General features: G+C 45.0%; 1 protein-coding gene across 2 annotated transcripts in view; it reads left to right on the top strand.

The window, feature by feature from the left end:
- Nucleotides 1-22186, top strand: part of ATF6 (activating transcription factor 6) — a 73263-nt gene that overhangs the window by 48627 nt on the left and 2450 nt on the right. For both annotated transcript variants that reach the window (XM_032117315.1, XM_032117314.1), the window contains exon 15: nucleotides 6467-6551. In XM_032117315.1, coding sequence (XP_031973206.1) covers nucleotides 6467-6551 — 85 coding nt within the window. The remainder of the gene's footprint in view (nucleotides 1-6466; nucleotides 6552-22186) is intronic.

Here is a 22186-nt window from a genome sequence, read left to right as displayed (position 1 = left end):
TAGTTCTTAATCCAGGAGATCCTTTGCTGCTGGTTCTCCTTTACACTGAGAAAACACTCCAAAGCTGAGCCCTGCTTGTGGACAAGCAGCAGTGCTGCCTTTGAAGGGAGTGGGGGAAACTCTTCCAGAGGAAGCTTGTGACAGAGTGAATTTTCCATTCCTCTGAGGTCTCTGGGATTTTCACAAGGCTCTCTGACTCACAGCGAGGTGCTTTCCAGTTAGTTTGCTTTTGGAGCCCAGGCCATATCACATCTGGCAGTAGCACAATTTACAATAAAAGGCTAAAGACTTCTTCATTAAAAGGTCCCTCATGTGGAAACTAAACTGGATAGCAACTCCTCCTTCTGCAGGGACAGTGACTAGAAACTCTTCCAGAGTGCAGTTAGGTTTTATTTATGAAAATTTGTCTCGGAATGGCAGAAAGGTGTAATCTTACACTACAGGACATTTTATTGACTGTGGGATCGAGCTATTTCTGGTAGAACACTTAAATAAAAATCATATCTCTTCACTTCATTCCATTTCTGTGCGCAAAGTATAGGCTGTAAAAACCACCTGTGCACAGAAACACAGGGACTGGAACAGCACTGGCGTGAAAAGGAGCAATTCTGACAAAAATAAAAGCGGAAAAAGAATCTCTATTCCCACCACTTTTTGGAGCTTTCTTGTTCTGGGACAGTCTTCTCCCCATCCCTCAAAATGGGCTTAAAACCTAGAAAAGTAATTAGATGCTATGATTAGGGGTTGAATTCTCAGTTGCAAACGGTCTTCTTTAATTGTACTGCAAAATCAAACTGTTGATGTGTGCTGGCTAATGTCAAGGTTTATACAGGTAGAACTGGTACAATTTCAAACCAAGTTAAATGATTATTGTTAAACTCAAAGGGGTAAAGCTACTGGGACCTCTCAGGGTGGGCTGTCAAGAGTGGTACAGAGAGGCTGATGCCGTGTGAAATTCTATTGTGGGTTTTCTGTGGGTTCCTTGCAGTCATTATCCCATCTTTCACCTGCTCCCATACTTTTCATGTCATGGATTCCCTGTAAGGATCCATGATGAGGTGAGTAGACCTCCTTGGATTTCTAAGGTCTATCTTTAAAAAAGAACCGCAGAAACCAAGCAAACAAACTCAGTGCATCAACTTTAAAAACAAGTCAGCTTTACTAAGTTCATGGTATGATGAGCAAAGAGTGGTGGCTATGAGTCACAGTTTGTGTAGAGGTTTTAATTGGTTTCCTCTCCTTTTTTTTTTCTGTTCTCAAAACTATCCCCATGCTTTTCAGATACAAGGGTCAGAAGTGCTTCCAGAGGCACTCTCCCCTCTGCATTTAACATCCTGTTTAACATCCACTGATAGTGAAGGCAGTGTTTCAGGAACTTCTAGCATTTTCAGATGGACCAGTGCTGCCTCCAGTGTGGTGTAACCTCAGGGGACCATATGGTTGCCGTCACCCAAATGAATCCATAATGAAATTATACAGCCATTTCCTCTACAAATTTGTAAACTTTCATACATATCCTTTTTGAACTGGCAGTGGAAACCAGAAATGCCAAGACCTGACTCCTATTTACATCTGATCTGTGCTTTGTGGTATTGGGAACTGCTGGGGTAGATGAGAATCAGCCCCTTGGCTCTGAGTGCACCTTGGTGAATTCTCTTCCCTGGGGAACAACCTCCTTTTGTATTCAGAGAGCTGCTGAGATCCAGCCCTGGATTCCTTGTGAATGAAGTTCTCAGGTACCCTTTCTTGGCCAGGAGTTGTGTGCCAAAGGCTGTGATGCTGTTCAGGGCCAGGTCAGTGGTGTGTGTAGGAGAACAGGACAGACACATCACATCTCTGGCAACAGCAGAAAGCCTGAAGCAATGATCCTGAAATTTTTTTAGAAGTGTCTATCTGCTGTTTGTGGGAAAAAAAGCTGGCTCGTGGGCTCTGTCAGCTCAGGGGTTTAAGAACTCTAGCTCCTTGGAGTATATGTACTCTGGATGTGTCTCTGAAGCAGCATGCAGTTTTTTGGGCCTGGGAGAGCACATTTTTGTTGCACATTCTTTGTATTGCCAAAAGCATACCTGTAAAGAAGGTCCAGTGCCATGTCATTGACTCGAAATCCCTGAAGATGTTCAGAAAAAACAGGTTCGAAAGACAATGCATGGATTTGATGCACAATTTTTGTATGATTGAAAAAGCACTTTTTTTCTATCTGCTTTATCTTGAGATCACTAGGTGTGGTCAGATTAACAGATAATCTTTTAAGCTGTCAGGAGATGTTGAACACTGCAGAAGCAGTGCCATTAAAGAAAAATGGCCCCTCAGTGGGATGTGGGGAGCTCCTCAGCCTGGGTCGGCGGTGGCTGTAATGTGGTCCTAGAATCACAGCGGGAAGAGTCAGGCTGGAAGAGGTTGAGGCACACAATTCCCTGGGAGACTTCTTAGTCATAAACAGAGATGAAAAAATGCCCAGCTCCAGTGTTTGTTTGCTGTAAGAAGCCTTGGGAAGCTGCTGGACAGAGTGCCCTTTGGCATGCCGAGGCGCCTGGCTCCATTTGCCCCCTCTGCTCTGGCAGCTGCCTTTGTTGGTTGCAATATTCTAGCACGGAGGTGGTCTCCAAGGCAATGGTAAAGATCAAATCTCCTCATCAAGGCAAATTGCCAGAACAGCACATTAAAGTTTTCCTTTGGTATTTTAATCCAGTCTCCTCAGAGCTTTTATTGCTGTAAAGCAACAAATGTCACTGGTTTTTGCAAAAGATTATCCTTGGTTTGTCAGAGATGGATCTCTTAACGAAGAGCGGGGCTCGTTGGGACGTCTTGACAAAGCCTTCGTGGGAAGTGGGCTGGGGGCTGTGTTCCTGGAGCCTTGGCTCCTGCATGGATCACATCTGTACTTTGCAGGGTACATTCTCCAAGCCACTGGGAAGGGTCAGAGGCTTGGCCTGCCCTGCAGCAGCACGACCAGCAGTGTTCACACAGGCAGATGTGCTAAATATGCTCTAACAAAGCACATCTACATCGTGTCGTTAATTAAGACCTCAGAAAAGCCTTTTGAAAAATACTTACCCATACCTAAGCCCAACAGCTAAGAAGGTAAGAAAAATCTGGGGGAATTGATTTGACAGATAGTAACCTCTGGGATAGGAGGAAAGACAGCTCATGCTGAGAGTGTAGAGCCTTGCGGGGCTGGAAATCCGCTCCTTTGTGTCCCGTGTCACGCGGGATTCCCTCAGATGCGTGCACCTCTCCTCCAAACAGTCCCTGCAATATTTTCCTCCATTGTGGGCATACTGCGAGGATTAATTCCTATGTGTTTCTGTCACACAATGAAACAGGAATGGAGGAGGTGCAGGACTGTTCCCTGGGAGGTGCTGTGGCTGATGGGATATGCATTGCAAAAGCCAAAACAAGCAATATTGTTAGTTCTACTAATTTAAAAGCCAAGAGCCCAGCTTAGAAGTGATGATAGTTTAAGAAACAAAATGAAATCAAAAAGACCCATGACTAGCATTTTTTTCCTCTAATGAAACCTCATGGTATGCAGTGATGATGTTTTGTTTACGTCCTTAAACTATGGGAGTTAAAACCAGGTTTTTTTAATAAAAGCTAAAATGTCTGCATCTTTTCATGCATCTAGGTAGGAGGGACTTTGAGTACCAAACCACATGTCATGAGACTGAGGCTGAAGCTGCAAGAGCAGCAGGACTTTTGGAATATTCTAGCACAGTGGAGTAGGATTTCTACTGCCATTTGGCTGTAGGGGTTAGAGATACATGAGGCTCTAAAGCTTAATCCCTGCTAGAGTCCTGATAACACTGATGTGATATGCAAGAAACCCCAGAATCCTTATTGCAGTTCCATGTGTTGTTGAGACTTACTAAATGAAGGTAATGTGTTCGTGGCTGGATTTTTAGTATCTGTGTCTATATTTATCTGTCAGACCATCTCATCTGGCTTCAGTATCACAGAGCTGTAGAGATGATCAAAAGCAAAATGACAATGCTGAAGCAAGGGCTCATTTGGAATATTTTTCCAGGCTGATATTTTTCCAGTCATTCTGCCAGCAGTCTCAGGTCTGCTTTGGCTGTTTAAACTGTCGTCTGAGTGTAACTCCTGGTCCCAGCCAAAGCCATCTGTTGTTGGGTAATAGTTCTGACTTATTCTGCCTCTGGTTGACACTCATGCTCCTGAGCCAGATGCTGACTTGCAAAATTTGCTTTTATTCATTTTCAGTTTTATACCATGCGTTAATATCAAAAACAGCATTTTAATTTATGGGGGGGGGTTTTGCCTACTGTTTAAAATTAGTGGTGAGTAATAGCGTCACACCCCCCTCTGGGATGCAATTCAGCATCCTTCAGAACAGTACAGGACATTTTAGGAATACATTCTAAACGATGTTTCTAAATGTCTAATTTCTTTCAAATCACTCATCTGTACACTCCTTCCTGTGGCATAGAATTAATTATGTATTGCTTTCAAATAAAGGTTTGGACTATTTGAAGACTTTCAGGCTTGAGAATGTTGTGAGTGGCTAACTGTGGTCAAAATACCTGATATTCTGCAGCATACCCTTTTGACTTCAAAGTAGAGTGAGGGTAGTTAGGTAACTTTGCAAGTTTGCACTGATTGTCACAGTGTGTATTAAAGATAAAGATGATTGGAGAGATAGATAAATTTCACCAATTCCAGATTTATGAAACGTCTCACTGTAGCTGGGCAGCTTCCAGACAGTCTGTGCATCCTGCACATTAGCTCCTGGGAGTAGTCTGGGTTTAGAGCTTTTTGTTTGTCTGTCTTCTCCACAGTTGGTGTTGAATCACTGAGAGGTTGTGCAGCAGCTCCAAAGCACATTTGGATACAGCTGTAAAGTCCTTGTGGTAGTTCTTAATACAGTTCATACATAGAGTAAATAAAGGTGCCATTATAAGGCAGCGTAAATTAATGCACCAATCTTCAGATAGGTTAGCAAAAAGCAGTTGCTGCTTGTAATGACTCTCAGGTGATCATCTGTGCAGTACTTGTGGTTTGGGAGGTAATGATGATGTGGACTATCAGAAGCATTAAAAAAGAAAAAAAACCAAACAGTATAAACATTTTTTAAGCTCTGTTAAAAATAGTCATCAAATCATGACAAGGGCATTGTTACAAAATGTCATTTAATGAACATCTTATCTTTGGCCTGTTCCTTTGGGAACGTTGGATTTCAAGAACAATTTTTATGTAAGGTTCATTGTCTTAGTGAATGTTGTCTTAATCTTAAGTGGTTCAGAAGTGAAATGGGAATTACATATGTGATCTGAGAATTATACCAGAGTGGTTTTATAATTTTGGTACCAAGATGTTTTTTGCAGACATTTATTTAAGTAATGCTTTCTTCTCATGATCAGTCATTCGGTGTTTTGAGGGGGGAAATTTTTGATGGGAAAAAAAGAGAGTGATATTTCTGCAATGTATTTACAGAATATCTTGATATGTTTAACACCTAACTTTATGTGTAACTCAGTTCCCCGAATCTTAAATATAACAGTGTAGTGTTTATATTTTAAAATGGCAAAATTACAGTTACCCTGACATTAATAAATTAGTGTGTCCTGAAGGAAGTCTCATTCAGTCTGCCAAAAAGATAACCTTGCCCAAAAGTATGAGATGTTTCTGTGGAAAAAGCATGGGAAAGCATGAAAGGAGAACATCAAACTGGCTTAATAATATGGGAGATGCCTGGACCAGAGCTTTTAAGTTCCATTGATAAGGGAAGAACCATATTTTTCCAGGCTGCAAGTTGAGCAACTTGAGTTCAGCACAGCAAAAGAACCCTGAAGAAAGGCTGCGTTTTTCCTTGCAGGCCAGGTCCGTATCCAGAGCATTTCCTCCAGATGCAGCTTCCACTGTCAGAGCCAGGGTAGTCAGTTTGAGCACTGCTGCCTTACAGCAGCACCCACTAAAGATAAGATACTAAAGCACAGCTTTACCATCCAGCTTCCCTGGAAGGTTTTGTCAGCAGAGCTTGTGTTTCACACCCCATCCCAACTCTGAGCAGTGCAGTCCTGCTGCATGAGGCGTGTGGTGTAGGGCTTGACAGAGACAGCAAGATGACTTACATATAAAGTAAACAGCTCTGCAAGTTAAACTTCGATTCAGCAAGGTCCTTAACCACGTTTAAATATCATTGAAGTCAAGTTAAATTACTTTAATCATACACATAAGCACTCTGCTGAACGAGGGCTTAATAGTAGTTTCTATCTCTTTCCACATGATCAAGGCTTTTTCATATTCTGCTGCATGCAGTAGGGATTTCTTCTTGGTTACACAGCATGAGCAATTGCTGTGACTTTTGGAAGACTCCCTCAACAATATGAATTTTCTGAGCTGTTGTAAACAGTTCCGTGTGGACTGCCAGTAAGAGAGAATGGAAAGGCATTTTCCTAGCTCTCCACTTTGAGAGTAGATTTAACACATCTTTTTTTCTGTTTTCCAGGACCACCTGTTACTGCCAGCCACCACACATAACAAGACCAGGAGACCAAAGATGTCTATAGTGCTGCCAGCTGTAAACATCAATGGTAAGTGCAAAAGAACAAAGGGAACGATAAGAGAACAATTTCAAAGAGATGTGCCTGACTCGTACATGAAAAGCAGACTTAGGCCAAATGTCTGTCATTACAGCTTTGCAAAAGAAGTAAAACTAGTCATTACTGGGGTTTAGTTGCCAGGGTCCACACTGGAGATGGGGTACTGGCAAATCCCTTATGCTTAGTCACCCGGACTGTGAGGAGAGGTGGGGCACTTGGCCAGCAGTTGTGCATTCTGGCTCCTTCAAGGACATGGAGGGTGTCGTCCAGTCCTGGTGATTTAACTTCTCTAACTTGGTGGCTTACAGAGCCCGTGGAGACTGTCCTCATCTCCTCATTTGGGTTCCTCCTACGCCTGCTTAGCAGGGCAAATTCCTTGGCCTTGATGGTTTGTTAGGATGCTGACTGCCTTCCGTGGCCTTCCTCAGCTGTTTACCACACTGTTATACAACACTCAGTGTGAGTGAGACCTCTCAGCACTGCATGGTCAGGATTAATAATCATCATGTTACCGTGCTGCAGAGAAAAAAAAGCAGAGAAAAACAGCTTTGCACTGGGGCACAGGCTTATTAGTGCACAGCAATGTTCTGGATCAGCATTTCAGTCCCACATGAGAGACAGGACATGACTTGCACAAATATATCATTAATTCAGATGGTGAGGAACTGCCAAATTAGGACATGTTTGGGGCACAGGGTCACTGCCACATGAGTGGCCACACTGCCACACTCTCAAATGCTTTGAGAACCCCAGAACAGTGTAAACTTTACTTTCTGAATAACTGTGCACATAATGCTTTTTTAAAACATCTGTGTTTTACAGTACATGTGAATCATAAACTCAAATGTTATTGTTAAATCCCAGCATGCCGAAAACATTATCTGATGTTGCGAATTTCCATAAACTAAGAAAAAAGAATCAGTTGAGGCTTTCGGCATTTTGATAATTGCACTTTCCCATGCAGTACAGCCGAGTGTGATAATCTGTACAGCTGTCCTAGGGGAATTTTTATTAGATGTATCAGAATTATTTTTGGCATTTATCTGCCTGAAACTCCCTTTTTATGTCTATTACAAAAATCCTTTTCTGGCTGACCTGAATTATCACATGCAAGTGGGCACTTTATCACTTGAAGTACAAACACTGTTTCTAAATTACAAAGTATTTTTTCTTAGTGTTTTACTGAGTCCTGTTTAACTTGAAATAACTTTTCATTTGTTGGAGTAAATATAATTTGGAAAATATGCATCAGAATCCAGTGACAAATCTTACCCTTCATTAATAATGAAACATCGTGAAATATTTTCTCCAGTTCTTCGGGATTTTTTTTTGGAACATCAGCATAATCCAAGAAATAAAAAAAATGTCCAGGGAATTGGGCAGAGATGTCGAAACAGATGAGACACAAGAATAGCATTAAGTAAACAACGGCATGAAACACGGATTCCTCTGTGACACCCAGCCAGGTGTTAGGAAAAATGTTACAAGACACACAAGAGCCAGTAGGTAACTTGGCTTGGTTTTTAATTTGACCATTGATAACCTGGAGGAAATGACTCCCTAAAATGTTCTGCCTGGAGAGGAACCCATTTCTCTCCTTTGAGAGCATTGCTTCTCCACCCTGTTCTGCCTCTGTGGGGACTGGAGACGTCCTGCACAAGCATCTGGAAGTTAGCTGAAAACAAGGCTTTCCTCCCAGCTGTCTGCTGTTTTTTTTAAGCCCACCTTAATTCTTTGTGCACCTGCAGAGAGTTGGCTGCTGGAAAAGAACGAGTCTCCTTTGGAGAAATTGGCAAAGCTTTCAGTGAAGGAACTTGTCCCCTCTTTCCTTGTGCCTCAGCCAGATCTCTGTGCAAGAAGGGAAGCCTTTTCTACTGCTACTTCCTTGCCCTTCCTTTTTACTGCCACAGCCCTGGCAGAGGAGATGACAGGAATGCAAGTGAAGGGGTCTTTGTTTTGAAACATTTTCAGAACTTCATCACTTGCTTCTGCAGGGTCTTTTCTGTGTACTAAAGTTTACCCATGGCGCTGTTTCCAAAGATTAAATACTTGACAGTGCAGTTGAGAACCAGCCATTTGAACTATTTGGACAGTCTTTTCCCAGCAGGACAGTCACCCTTTTCTGATCACACTTTGATTGCTCTTGTGCCTTCTGAGATCCACTAGAGACTGCGTTTAGCTGGCTTGAGCCATTCCTGCTGCTGGCTGCAGGGACAGAGAACAGGGGTATGGATGATGAGTATGAAGTAGAATGCATTGTCCGCTGCTGTCCTACATGGCTCTGCATGATGGTTCCTGATGTGGTTCTGCAAGACTGATCTGGCAGTTTTCACCGGGGTACAAAACAGAGTCAAGGTTACAGCCTGAAGAGTTTTTCTGGGAGGAAAGAGGCAGTCCTCGTGCTGTGAGGTAGTGGCAAATGTCAGCAGACAATCCTGTGATTGATGTGTACATGCACGTGTGTGTAGTCAATAAGATGGAAGTTTAAAAGAAGATCTTGTTCAAGGCAATAGCAGTATGTTATTAATTTTCAAGATAAAGACTTGCTTTCAAGTGTTCAGTTGCTCTGTGTTGGAAAAGAGTAAAATCAGCCATTACCTTGTAACATGGTGCCATGTGCTCCTTCTCAGGGTCAGCCTCAATCATCCAATGCCCCTCAGTGAGCATTTAGGATAGAACCAGATCCTCACTGTGCAGGTGCACAGGAGCGTATTTGCCTATTTAAATATGTTTAATATGTTAACATATGTTAAATATGTTTAAGTGTAAATTTTTTTAAGTGTAGGAACTTGTTACATATTGGTACATGTTAATCCTCCACCTCTTAGTCCCTTTTCCTTCTTCACCCCTGGTCATAGCCCTTTTCCAAGCTTGCTGGGCCATCCCCCAGTTCACAGTCAATGCTTGCTGGCAGCTTTTCCATTTTTGCCTCCCCTGATGCTCAGAGCCCTTTGCCCTTGTCCCATGCCCCTGCTGGCTGCTGTCCTGTGGTACAGCTCTCCCTTTGGCCCCTGCAGCCAGCCGTGCCCAATTTTGACCTGCCCCTGCCCAGTGTCAAAGCCCCAACATTTGTGGACACGTGCAGCACTCACAGAAAATCTGCCTGGTGGTACCTAAGGACCTCAGCATTGGTAAGCCTGGAAGGAAAAAAGCAGAACTGGGGAGTGCTGGTCCTACTCTGCATGGTTTTGAAGGCGCCATTGGTATCCCTTCCTGAGAAGTTACTCCAAGAAGAAATGTCTTGCAGTTTCTCATGGGAATGAAAACGAACTGCAGTCTACAGTTAAACTCAGACTTTTGTTTTCAAGCAAGTCATGTTTGTTATGCTGGATTGCAGCTATTATTTTAGAAATCTAACTATGCACTTGAGACCAGTTAAGTCTCCAGTAGGTTTCATTCCTAAATTTGCTTTCATTGTAATTCAGAATGTTGTTGGCTCATTACACTAATTCCAAATTGACATATAGGCGGTGCCTTTCTTGAAGTTTAAGTGAAACCATCTGCCATTAGCCCTCTATTTATTTAACTGCTGTAAAAAATGCAGTGGGTTACAACATCGATCTTTGGATCCAAGTAACCTATAGAGAACAGCATAGCTGAGCCACTCTTCCCACAAGCCTTTTGTTTGCAGAATGCCTGCAGCTCTGCAGCCCAGCACAGCCCAGCAGGACTGCTCTCTGCAGCACACAGCAGTGAGGCAGTGTCAGAGATCCAGGTCAATGTTTGGCCCAAGAAGCCACTTTCAGGAGTGCAGCTCTCCCTAGGATTAGGTGAGGTACTCTTGCAGCTTGCTCTTGCAGCTCTTGGTAGGAGCAGCTCTAAGTGTCTGTGCAGTGTGTACACCAGGAATACTGCTGGCCTAGCAGCAGCACAAAGACCAAAAAGGCCTTTTTTTTCTTCTTAGGATTCCTGTGCAAAACAGTTCCCCTATATGTGAAATTCCTTCCATCATTCACTCTCTTTAAACCGAGAGTTGGTGTCTGCGCTCTAAGCCAAAACAAAAGTGAGAGACCTGATGAGAAAGCCCCTGGTGAAATCTAAGGCTCATTTTCTTGGAATTGGCAACCATGAGAGAGAGAGTTTTGAATTTTTTACAAATATTTTGGATGGATTCTTAGTCTGATGTAGCCCAGTGGGGATTGTCTTCAGTCTGCCTTTGAGGTAGCTGTTTGTGTGCCTGACTCTTGATAACCTCTATGTTTCTGGGTTCTTAAGGAGCCCTGTTCTCTTAAGGGTTGCTTTTTGCCATGAAATCCAGCAGCAAAATAATCTCCCAAAGGCAGAAATGGAATGGAATGACGACTTCAGCAAAGTCTACGTGCTCTGTTGTGTTGGCCAGCTTCTGATCGTGACCAGTTCCCTCAGCTTCCCTTCTTGCCATCCATCATCATACTGACGTAACAGACTTCAAAAGTGCTCAGAAATACACATTCTAATTATAAAGGTGGAAAACAAATCTAGTGGTAAGGCTTTTTGATCAAAACTGGAGCGATTTCTGCCGTCAAGCAGCATGATTATTTGCATGCAGCTACAAAGAGCCTCCTTTCAACTCACAGCCATGTGCAAGCAAGTCACAGATGTCCAAGGCTGGTAGCAAACTGTCTGTGAAGAATCTGTAAGGCAAACAGAACCCACACAGACTGAGGAGCAAAATAAAAACAAAAGCTCTTTGGGAAGTGACAATGGTCTGTAAGTTCCCATGTCTTAGGGTTGAATAAATAAAGTCTTCAACTTCCTCTGCCTTCCAGGGTCAAGCAAACAAAAGATGCTGTTTCCCTTTTTCAGAGCAAGAAGTAGAATTCCCAGTCAGTCACTGAGGAAGGTCTAAAACAATACATGTCTGACTGAACAGCAACTGCCTTCCCTTGAGGTTACTGCTTGACATCTTGGGAAGCCTCTCTCTCACTTTGGATAGCTTCAGAACAGTTTCCAGGAGGGTGATGGCCCCCGTTATCCATAGCTGTTGTCCTTTGTTGTTCTCCTTGTGCCTAAAAGCCAAGTCTCAGTGCCCATGGCTCCCTCTCGCAGTTGCTGTCCTTGGCACCAGGCTGGGAAGCTCATGCCACTCTGCCAGGTATAGAGAACACATCCCTTGGCTGCACAAGCATGATCTATAGAGATAATTCCCTCAGTGTTTCTGCTTGCTGTCTGCATTCAGCAGAAAGTGCTGAGAACTCAGCACAGCCTTACAAGCTGTAGTGTGAGTAGAAAGCTCTGGAAGTTGTGTATGTGGGATTACAACCTAGATGTGAGATGAAAGAAGGGTGACTGCTAAGGTTTTTCAGGAAAGTCACTGAGAGTCCATCAAGTTCTCTACACCAGGATGTAGGGAAGTGCATCTGAGAATGTGTCCAATGCTCTTGTTTCAGTCATTTTGAAACTGCCATTCTTTTGCTTCTTGAGCTACCAGTTGAGGAGTAAGAGTAGTTCAGTGAAGTGTGACTAGGCAAGAATCAGAGCCATGGTTAGCTCTCGGTCAGACCTCACGGCAACAGCTGATCACTGAGCCTGGGCTGAGAAAGAGGGAGAGCCTGCAGTCTCCTGTGTGCAGCCATGGACAAGCAGCATGTCAGGGTACTGTGGTTCTCCTGTAATTAGGAGGATTTGCTAATGTCAGAGATGTACTTCTGCTCCCCTGCTCATGTAAAGCTGTGCTTCAGAGGTCAGGATTGAAATGATGGCAGAACATAGTTTAACAAGGAATTTTAACAACAGATTTTAATAATCTTGTAAGATGCTGATATTTGCATTTCTGTTCTCAAAGTCATGTAGAAGTGCAGTTTGTCAAAACAAAATATTCCCTCAAACTTCACTACATTTCTTTGAATCAGAATTGATCATTGCCTAGATTAAATCTTAAATAGAAGTTTTCAACAGATTTTGTTATCTTTGAAAGACTTTGCTCGCCCCAGCCATGTTTGTTAATATGTTGCCTTTGATAGAAAGGAGGAGATTAAATTATTCAAAAAAGTATGAAAGAAATAATTCAAGAATCTGTGCACAAAAGTAATGGAATCTGTGTCACTTGAGTTCATGTTTATTTATTTGGACAGGAAACGATCAAGAAATGAAATCATGAAGGCTTATTCCCTAATGAGTTTTCATAACGAGCTGTTTACCTAAATTGCTAAATGAGTAATCTATTTTTATGCATTCAAAATAACAGGAAGGTTATTTCAGAGGATCTTCAGTGCCTTTTTGCCTGTTAATTAATACAGAAAAGAGTATCTCATGGGTTTTGCTGGAGCAGGCCAAGCGGCAGTGGGCCTGGTGTTCCCTGTGCAGACAGGATAACTGCTGCAGATGGCATTTTGTTGGGAACGCGCCGTTCACCAAGGGGGTAGAGAATTAGTCATCAATTAATTGGGCTTCATACTTAGTGTTTCCAATGCCAGTGTGGAGTTATTACAGCAGATTGGTTTTTCCATACAAATGACACACTTCTATAACATTCACGAAGTATAATTAAAAAGAAGCCCGTGACATAGGCTGGCAGCACGGACGCCAGTGCAGAGCCGCAGAATTGGTTTGAACTGAGCGTGTATGTGTCTCCTGGATGTTCCTTAGCCCTGCATGCTGGTGCTGCCATGGACATGTGCTCTCCCAAGCTTCACAGAGAGCACTGTGCTGCAAAGCAAAGAGGGAACTTTCACCCCAATCTCTGAGGTTACTGTTGCCGTCCTGGCTACCTTGTGCTGTGTGCAGCATGTTGTAATTCTAGCCTCCAGCCTAGGCAATCTGCCTTAATATATCTTCAAATGTCGTAAATTCAAGATTATATAATTCCTCTTGGTGTGAAATTATAGGTGGCAAACACAGTTTAATGTTTGTGATATGTGGGCCAACTCTGGTAGCTCTTTATTTCTGCAGTGATCTGAAGCATAATTATCCATAATGAGCTCACCCTGTAAAAACATGAAAAGCTGCAACAGAGCTGGTAGAGGAGGTTCACATTTATGAGTTGTGTCTTGAGGACATCACTGGAGTAAACCTAGAGACTGGTGAAAACACAGCAGTCTGAGAGGGCCTGTTTCGGTGTTTGGGTCACAGTCTCTAAGGAGACTCCTGCCAGCAGGGCTGGGAGGCTTTTCCCTGCTCCTCAGATCCTGGCTCTGTCCTCCATGCTGCACTTCTCTCACCTCTTCATACAGCCCACCTTACCCCAGTGCTTCCTGGTTGGTGTGCTTCCTGGGCATCTTCTGGGCTTGGAAAGTATTTGAAAAACACATCCTGGGCTCCTGAAGAACATTTTGGGTCATTCACCACTTCATTAAATAAATCATCTCCCTCCATCCTGCCTGACTCTGTAGCAGCCCCAGAGGAAGAGGCTGTGCCTTATCCCCATACAGCACAAATGCCTTTGGGTGAATGTGGATGAAGAAATGACTGCCAGCCCCAGCTGCCCCTCTCCATGGGAAAGGAGGCACCCCTGTTTCAGAGCAGGACTCGTACATTAAAGCTGTAAATCTCCTGTTGCTGTAGCTGGGAGACACAAATGTTTGCAAGGGCTGTCTCTCTTCATTAGTGTGCTGCATTCAGACAGGCTCTGCAGTAGTTTCATAATTAACTGACAAGTACACTGAATCACAGAAGCTCATGGGGAGGAGAGTGCTTGCCCCACACAGACAGAAGATGGTGTTAAAAATCTCTTCTACAAGCAAGAGCTGATTGCAGTATCTAAATAAATGAGGTAACTTTATGTATCCAAGTGAGACAGGTGGAAAATTCAGCTCACTCTTTGGATACTGTCCAAACTATAAAGACATTTCAACTGTAAGGGAATAGAGTCTCCCACCAGCCCTGTGTCTTAAATCAGTGACGCACTTTAACACCAGGATCCAAGTGATACTGGGTGATAGGCAAGGCCCATGTCAATGAGAATGTGATGCTGCCTCTTGAAAATAAAAATTAGGTCCAGTAGTTAAATTAATTCTATCAATAAGTGCCTACAACTTGAAGTGCCACAGTTCGAAGCTAAGGGCTAAATAAAATAGGAAAACATTAAAGGAAAAACGAGTGGGGTTAAAATGCTGACAAATGAAGATTGTTTAAAGATTAAAAGCTCGCTGCAAAAATCTTTAAAAGAACACTAAAAAATCCAGTGGGCTTAAGAAACACATTCACGTCAATTCATAGAAGTAAGAAGATATCTTTTAAACAATAGACATTGTAGCCAAATGAGGGAATAGGGGAAAAAAAGAGGATAATTTCTGGCAGACTAAATTTCAAACCATGAGAAGTTAAGCCAGAAAAAGATACTGAGGAACAGCATGCCTGAGGCATAAAAAAAATAATAAAAATATTTTTCAGAGTAAGCCTGCCAGGGAATCTCTAGTGCCTGGGAAGGACCAAGGTGTAAAGGAGCACTTAAAGTGGAAGTCAGCACTGCTAAAGGAAGGAGTAAAGTGTTCTTGTGCTGGTGTTAACCACTGAGGCTGTATAAATATCATTAAAATGGCAGGTGACAAGGCAAACTTTTAAAAAATTGCTTCAACTGAAGTCTCAGTTTTGCACAAGTTGGCAGAATCTGTGAGAGTTGAGTGTGTCCTGGCACATGCAACAGATTGGGAAGAGAGCACAGCTCCTGCAGAGGAAAGTCCTACCTTAGTGCTCCATTGGAGGCCCCAGAGGGAGAGTGAGTGAGGATAAGGGTGATCTCTTCAGCACAGTAGCACACCTGAGTGTTCAGAAAACTTGGAAAAAGATAGTTCTTTGAGACTGCTAAAAGGAAGCAAGCTTTTGTGAGGCAAGAGGGAAGGCTCACTCACAGATTAGCGTCTCTCTAGAGGGTGGAAACAGATGGCCTCATTTTGCAATGAAGGGGTCGTTACCAGTCTGTTCACATGCAGGTCTGTGCTGGGGAGATGCCGTGGCTCCCAGTCCTTCCCCGATGCACTCATAGGGAGCAGTGCCCTCGTCCTGGGCCAAGCCCTCTAGCCCTAGTTCTTGAAAGAAGCCTTTACTGGAATGCCTTTCCAGGCTACTCTCCTGTGTGCAGTTTTATGTCTTGTAAAAGTGGGTATGTCTGGATTTGCAGGCAGTGGGGGAAGTTTGTTTATCCTTTTAGTGCCTCCCAAGTGGGCATGGGATGGTTCTAAGTGCATTGCTCTTCCTCTAGCCTCTTTCCTTCACTCCCAAGAGTTTTTTGTGCAGCAGAACTCCTTTGACCCTTGTCTTTATTTTCTCTTTGGGTTTTTTCCTCTTGTCATTAGCATTGTCACAGCTGGTTAGATTTTAAATATGGTCATCCTGCAGCAATGCTACCCTGCCAACAACGCACATATGCACAGCCAGAGCTGTCAGAAATGTCTCAGTTTTTCCGAGAAATGCTCCATCCGAGGGAGTTTTAAATGAAGTGCCTGCAAGGGTCAACACTGGTGAGTCTGATCTTCTCTTCCTGAGATGACCATTGGCTCCCTCTCCAAAATGAGAGCAGTCACACCAAGTCCACACTGGGCCATATCCTCTGTAGCTCATGTTCTTTCCTTAGAGAGAAGTGACTGCAGCAGGAAGGAAGATTGAAAGAAGAGGTGGGCAGTCAGGTGGGAAATGGTGCCTGGGAAGAGCCAACTTTCCTTCCCTCTCCCTGAGACCTCCCAGTCTAGACCAGGTACTGCAATGCACCAACTGGCACAGACCTCATTGCTCACAGGTGCTGCTGACCAAAATCACACGGTGGTGTAAGCTAAGGCCCCGTGATGCTCCTCGCCCACAGCCAGTGCCAGTCTCTCCAGTGGCTCCATTATTTACTTCAGAGGCCACAGAGAGCTTGTTTTCTCCAGTTTGCTTGCTTACCTCTCATGCCTGTGTATATCTCCCTTGGATAACCCCTGACACCACTGCTCCAATAGATGAGAGAGACTCATCTAATAGATGGAGAGAGACCCTGTCTCTTTGCTGTCAGCTCGTGGCTTGTCAAAGTGACTTTGATGATGTGGATCCAGTGTTTCAGACCATGGCCCTGTTTCTGTACTCCTGGAGATGCCTGTCTCACAGTCTGAGAGGTGGTAGGAGACCTGGAGACTGAAATGCCAGGATCTCACTTAGCCTGTGCCAGGAACTGAGGACAGCTGAGTTCACAGAGGTGACATCATTGCAACCGCTCTGTTTGGAAGCAGTTTCAAGTGGGAATTTGCATTTAAAAAGGGGAGTTATTTGGGTCACACTATAACTTTCTCCCTTGCCTCAAACAATCCTGTCTAATAAGCCAATCTGTAAATGTTTTAGGAATCCTGCTGCGTTGTTGCAGTGAGTGTATTTTTAGTCTGTAACACTGCTTCATTTATATACTTATTTGGTAGTGTATACCAGCCCTTCAGATGGAAACATTGTCCAGATGTGCTGGATAGGACAGTCAGGGCTTCTCAACGGAGATGAGATGGAAGATTGCAGAAGTGACAACGCGGAGAAAGCCCCCTGAGTTATGTGTGGGGACAGCTGCAGCCCTTCAACAGGCCAGTGCCAGAGTGCAGCTGGTGCCTTCAACTCCTGAAGCTCGCGCTTTCTGAACCCTGCTACCCTAAACATAAGCTCTGGTTTGGGCCAGGGCAGGTTACAGTAAAAACTATTCGGGTAATTAGGTGCTAAATCATTCTTAAAGTTAAACTTTATCATTGTCAGCTTGGTGCAGCTTGCACAAAGCACCCAGGTGCTGGAACACATCAATGGCTCTTTGAAAGCTGCCCTGGTTCCGGCTGCTGTGAGAGATGGGCCTGCAGAAGGGGCTCCGAGGGTAAATTAACACTGATACAGACTGAAAACTTTCTCTTTAGAAGGAATTGTGGAAAGCACAGAGTGTGAGTAGCTGCTCAGCAAAGATGGCTTTGAGAGAGTTGGTGGGTTTGGATCACCCTACACACAGATGTTTTGTGTGCTGTTTTGACATCAATTAAGCTGGTTCCAAGGGCAAATTCACCCTCTGCTGTTGTCCACAAGGAGGGGATGATTCTGCAGCCTTACTGACAAAGACAGGTAGTTAAAGTAAGGATGGGGCAAGTCATTTCCCTTCCTGTACCTTACGAGGAGCAAGGACATGTAGTCCAGATCTGTGTGGCTGATAGTACCTTAAATGTGTGTTCAGTGAGCACAGCAGATACAGAGCCAGGCAGGTTCTGACCATTTTAAAGTCACCTACTCAGAAACCAGCCAGTAGGTACACGGGTTATCTGCTTCAAAGGCAGCTGGGGCCTTAGGAGAGGGTCTGAGGACTGAGCATCTCACTGAATGATGAAGTATTGCTCCTACAGAATATTTTTTTGGTAATCCACTGTGATATTGCCCAGAGTAAGGTAAAATTCATAGTTCTGGTAGAATAAGGCTCTATAAATGTACCTATGGCGTGAGTACACCTTCAGAAAGCTGTAGAGCTTTTCCATGGTGTTTGGTTACAGCCTTGAAACACTCCAGCAAGCTCAGGTGGCCTTTCAGGGGAGCTCTGTTTCAGTTTCTCTGCAGACACCCGTTTCACAATGAACATTTGCTGCAGCAGAGCTTTTTGGGGAAGATGTATGTAAGCAGGAAAGGATAAATTATCAGAATTACATCTGTAAGACAGATGTGTCCGTAGGGCCGAACAGCCCAACAATATGTGTAAAGTTGAAGTCTAGAGAGACAGTTGACATCACCATTTGTTCTGACTAACTGCAGAACAAAAGTTTCATTGCCTGTCCTCTGCCTGTCTTCTGCCTTTCTCTGAGAGAGCATCTCCCATAGAAGTAGGTGCTCAGTCTCACAGACAGACATTTGAACAGTCAACTGATTGATGGATGTCTGTGCTGCTGAGGGAAGAAGGAGGATTTTGGTTTTATGGTCTTTTCAGTAAGACAGTTTTGAAAATCCAGTGCTTCAAATGAAGACAATCTTCCATCATCCTCAGTAATTTGTAGCAGTAGTTAATACCCTCAGCCTTATTTGGTTTTGGTTTGGACGGCAGACTTCAGCTTTCATCTGTTGGATATTGCAACATGATTGTTTTTAGGGGGAGAGCAGCACTGGGAATTAGGTTTCTGTTTCCTAGACCAGGCTTGTGTTGGGAGTTTGGTACAGCCCACAGGAGCTAGCAAGGCTCTTTGGGAAAGTGCAGTCAGAGCAGCAACGCTTGGCACAATTACCTTTGCTATTAATTTGAAATAGTCAATCATCTGAAGCATGGCTTTTAAACCTGTTAACAAATAATTAACTGCAGCGCAGGCTCTTGGTCCAGCAAGGATGGCTCCTTAAGCCTGAGTCTGCACTGTGTGAGAAACTGTATGTTCTGAACTTCAAAGAGGAGCAATAAATCTATTTATAAATCCAGACACCTCTACAGGAGATCCGTTCCTGTGTTTTCACTTACGTAATCCCACGAAACATCAGTCGTAGGTAATTCAAGACAATAAACTTTAGAAATCACTCAGTGTCAGCGTTGCTCTGGGCCGTTAGGCAGCCCTGTGTAATGCATGCTGGCACAGGAGCAGCAGGCAGCAGCCTGGGGCTGTCAGGCCTGCTTCACAGACACCCTGCTACCTGTGCCTCCCTGGGAGGGTGGTGGGTGTGTGCTCAGGCAGGGCAGTGCAGGCTGGCCTGAGCACCAGTTACACACACTGACCCCTCCAGGGATCAGCCACACGCGGCTGGTGAGCTCACTGCTGGGAACTGGGAACGGCCCCTCTGGAATCCCACCCTCTGCCCTGCTGGTGCCTCCCCGATATTGGTACCGCATGGGAGGGGGAGGAGAGAAAGCCTGACAAGGCTGTTTTTAAATGATCTGACACAGGAATCACCAAGCAAAATCATTTGCTTGTACTGGGGATCAGATCAGACCGTGGAGTCCAGTGGAGAACCCACAACTGCAGGTGCTGAGTTTTGGGAAGGTGCTGACAGCAGCTGTAGTCATGAGTCGGCACTTGCAACTCACAGAAGGGCAGGATCAGAGAGACCAGGAGCGAATGCAAGTATGCCTGTGTGGAGCAAGGTACCCGAGGGGCTGATGGGCAGCTGGTCATCCAGCCTTTCCTTAAAAACTCTCTGTCATGGAGATCCTCTCATCTCCCCAAGGCACTTTCATGCGGGGCTTGTATTTCATTATCATTAGAAACTCGGTCAAAGTTAAATATGTTTCTCTTGAAGTCGAGCTGTTGTTTCTAGTCCTGTCATTCTGCTGGCTTATCCACAGCGATCCTCTGCAGTCCTCAAGGTTTTTCTGTAGTACTTCTGCCCAGCCCCATTTTTACTCATGTTTTCCAGCTCTGGCCATGGTTGAAATGCATTCTGAAGATTTTGGACAGCTTCTCTCTTTTATCAAAACTGTAGTCTCATCCAATCTAGCCACTCCAAGGTGGTTGAAATCTCTCCAGTTTAGCATCTTCCAGAAATCTCTAAGTATGCTGTCTATTCCTCATCCAGATCATGAAGCAGTGTAATGGCATGGAGCTCAGGATGGAGCCGTGTGGAATTGTTTTTTGCAATGACAGTGAGCTGGTCTTCCCTAACAGGGGATTGTGCCAGCTGCACTCAGGTCACGTTTGCCTGCTGTTTTGGGTGTTCACAGAGCATCAGCCCCTCCCTGGGCTGGGGTGGACCGGGTGTCCTGGGGCTGTCACCACTTTCAGACCCCTCCTTACAACGAAGCTGGTCCAGGTGCCTGGCAGGAGCACCAAGCAGTAACTGCTGTCTTTGGGGAACATCCCACCTCCTGTCCTGTGTCCATTGGGAGCTAATGGTAATGAGAAAGGCTGCTGGAAATGCCTGTAGTGGGCATTGAGCCATTCCCACTACTGCCCTCACCCCTGTGAGATCAATCCCTTTGCAGAGGCTTTCTGCAGCAGTTCAATACCTTCACCCCAAAAAGGGAAAGAATCAGATGCCAGATTTAAACCTGCCTCTAATTTCTGGGCTAACTCAGAGGCCCAGGGCAGGATTTGGGTACTTTTTGTGAGTGTCTGCTTGGGGGGTGTGCGTCCCTTGTGTGCCTGCTGGCCAGAGAAGCTCATCGTGAGCATGATTCCTCCCAGCTCCCTCTGCTGTGGTGGACTCAGAAGACACAGCTCCTCTTGCCATGGGGTAGCAGAGCTGTGGCTTGCTTAATCCTGGCACGCTTTGTTGCAAGGGAGCTGTGTCAGCACTGGGGGAAGTGGGATCCCAGCTGGCTGGAATGGGCTGGGCTGGTTCCCATGCTCCCCAGTGCCACCCACACAGCACAGCTCCCTCCCTTGCCTGGGCAGCCCTTGGGATTGCTGTTCCCTCTGTCTTGTGCAATGATCGGGAACCTGATGATAGCCCTCTGTGCTGGCTGCTGCGGGCAGTCAGGGAAACTCACTGCATTACCAAGAGGTTTTCCTGGCCCTGGCCACCATCCCATCCCACCTCACCCACTTGTGGCTTTGGAGCACTGTTTCTCACATAGCTGGAGTCCTATCACTGCAGCATGAGGGCTGAGGAACTGTGTTTCCAGCTTGCTGTGTCACAGGGAGCCCATGTGTGCCCATTTGCTGGCTCCAGGCTCTGTGCGCCTCAGCTTCCCCTCGTGCCCCTGTGCTCCCCTTTCCAGCCCCCTCTCCTGAGGGGCACCAGCAGCCCAGCCCCCTCTGCTGACTGGTCCTGAGCCTGTTGGGTGGGAGCCAAGAGCACATCCAAAGGCAGAGTGGAAGGGTGACCTGGAGGGATGGCCTCTAAAAGGGTCCCGGCTGGGCACACGGCACCTGAAGTCACAGCAGGGCTTTATCAGCAGGGCACAGCATCCAGGAGGGACGAGGTGCTTGTCAGGGGTTTTGGGTCAGTGGCACAGAGACTTGCACAGCTGCTCCTGGCTTCGATCTCTCTGTGGCACATACAGAGCTTTTTCCATTTCATTTCTTGCAGGTGGGAGCTTTGATTTCCCTTGCAGGCTCTCAGTCCCCTTAGCAAGGGTTTGCTCCTGCTTTTCATTACTATACCAGACATAGTTGATCTAATGGCTTCTGCAGGTGGCGTGGGGTACAAGAGGGTCCGGCCACAGTTGTCAGCTGTCATCCAGAGTCAGAGTTAATCCAGGAAAACAGTAAAAATTAGTAATGTATATTGCATTCCTCCAGTCCATACGCTTTCCATTAGGTGATCTTCCATCCTCCTCTGCACAGAAAGGAAACCCTGCCAATGGCAGTCTTCTGACTCTGAAAGGATTGGTCGTGCCTGGAAATCCGATCTCAGCTCTTGCATTCCTGGGCACACTGTCTTTGCAGGGAATAGTCTCCCACCTTTAAATCCAGGCAGCAGATGCTAGCCATGTGCACAGCCTGTAAGCCCAGGAGCTCCTGTGGCAGCAGATGTGCCGGGCCTGGGGCCGCACTGGGGTCCCACGTGCTGGTCTGGGTCTTCCTGTGTCCAGGGGTCTGTCAGGGCCTTGCCCAATGTCACCACATCACTCAAGTACAACAGCCAGGTCAGGACAGGAGTGAGGCATAGTTAATTCTTTTGAGAGATCACATTTTAGCTTTTTTTTTATTAATAAACTGGTGAAGAAATTCCTCAAGATCCTCAGTGTCAAGAGGGTTACAGAAAGTGAAGCATTCAGCTTTCTTAAATAAACTGTATCTTCAATCACTCTCATACTTTAGTGGCTCAAGAACAACAGTTCTGTAATAAATGTTACACAGTGCAAACTCCGTCAG

This window comes from Corvus moneduloides, chromosome 9 (assembly GCF_009650955.1).
Source record: "Corvus moneduloides isolate bCorMon1 chromosome 9, bCorMon1.pri, whole genome shotgun sequence".
NCBI lineage: Eukaryota > Metazoa > Chordata > Aves > Passeriformes > Corvidae > Corvus > Corvus moneduloides.
Note: the sequence above shows the minus strand (reverse complement) of the source record. Positions and strands in the feature narration are given on the sequence as shown.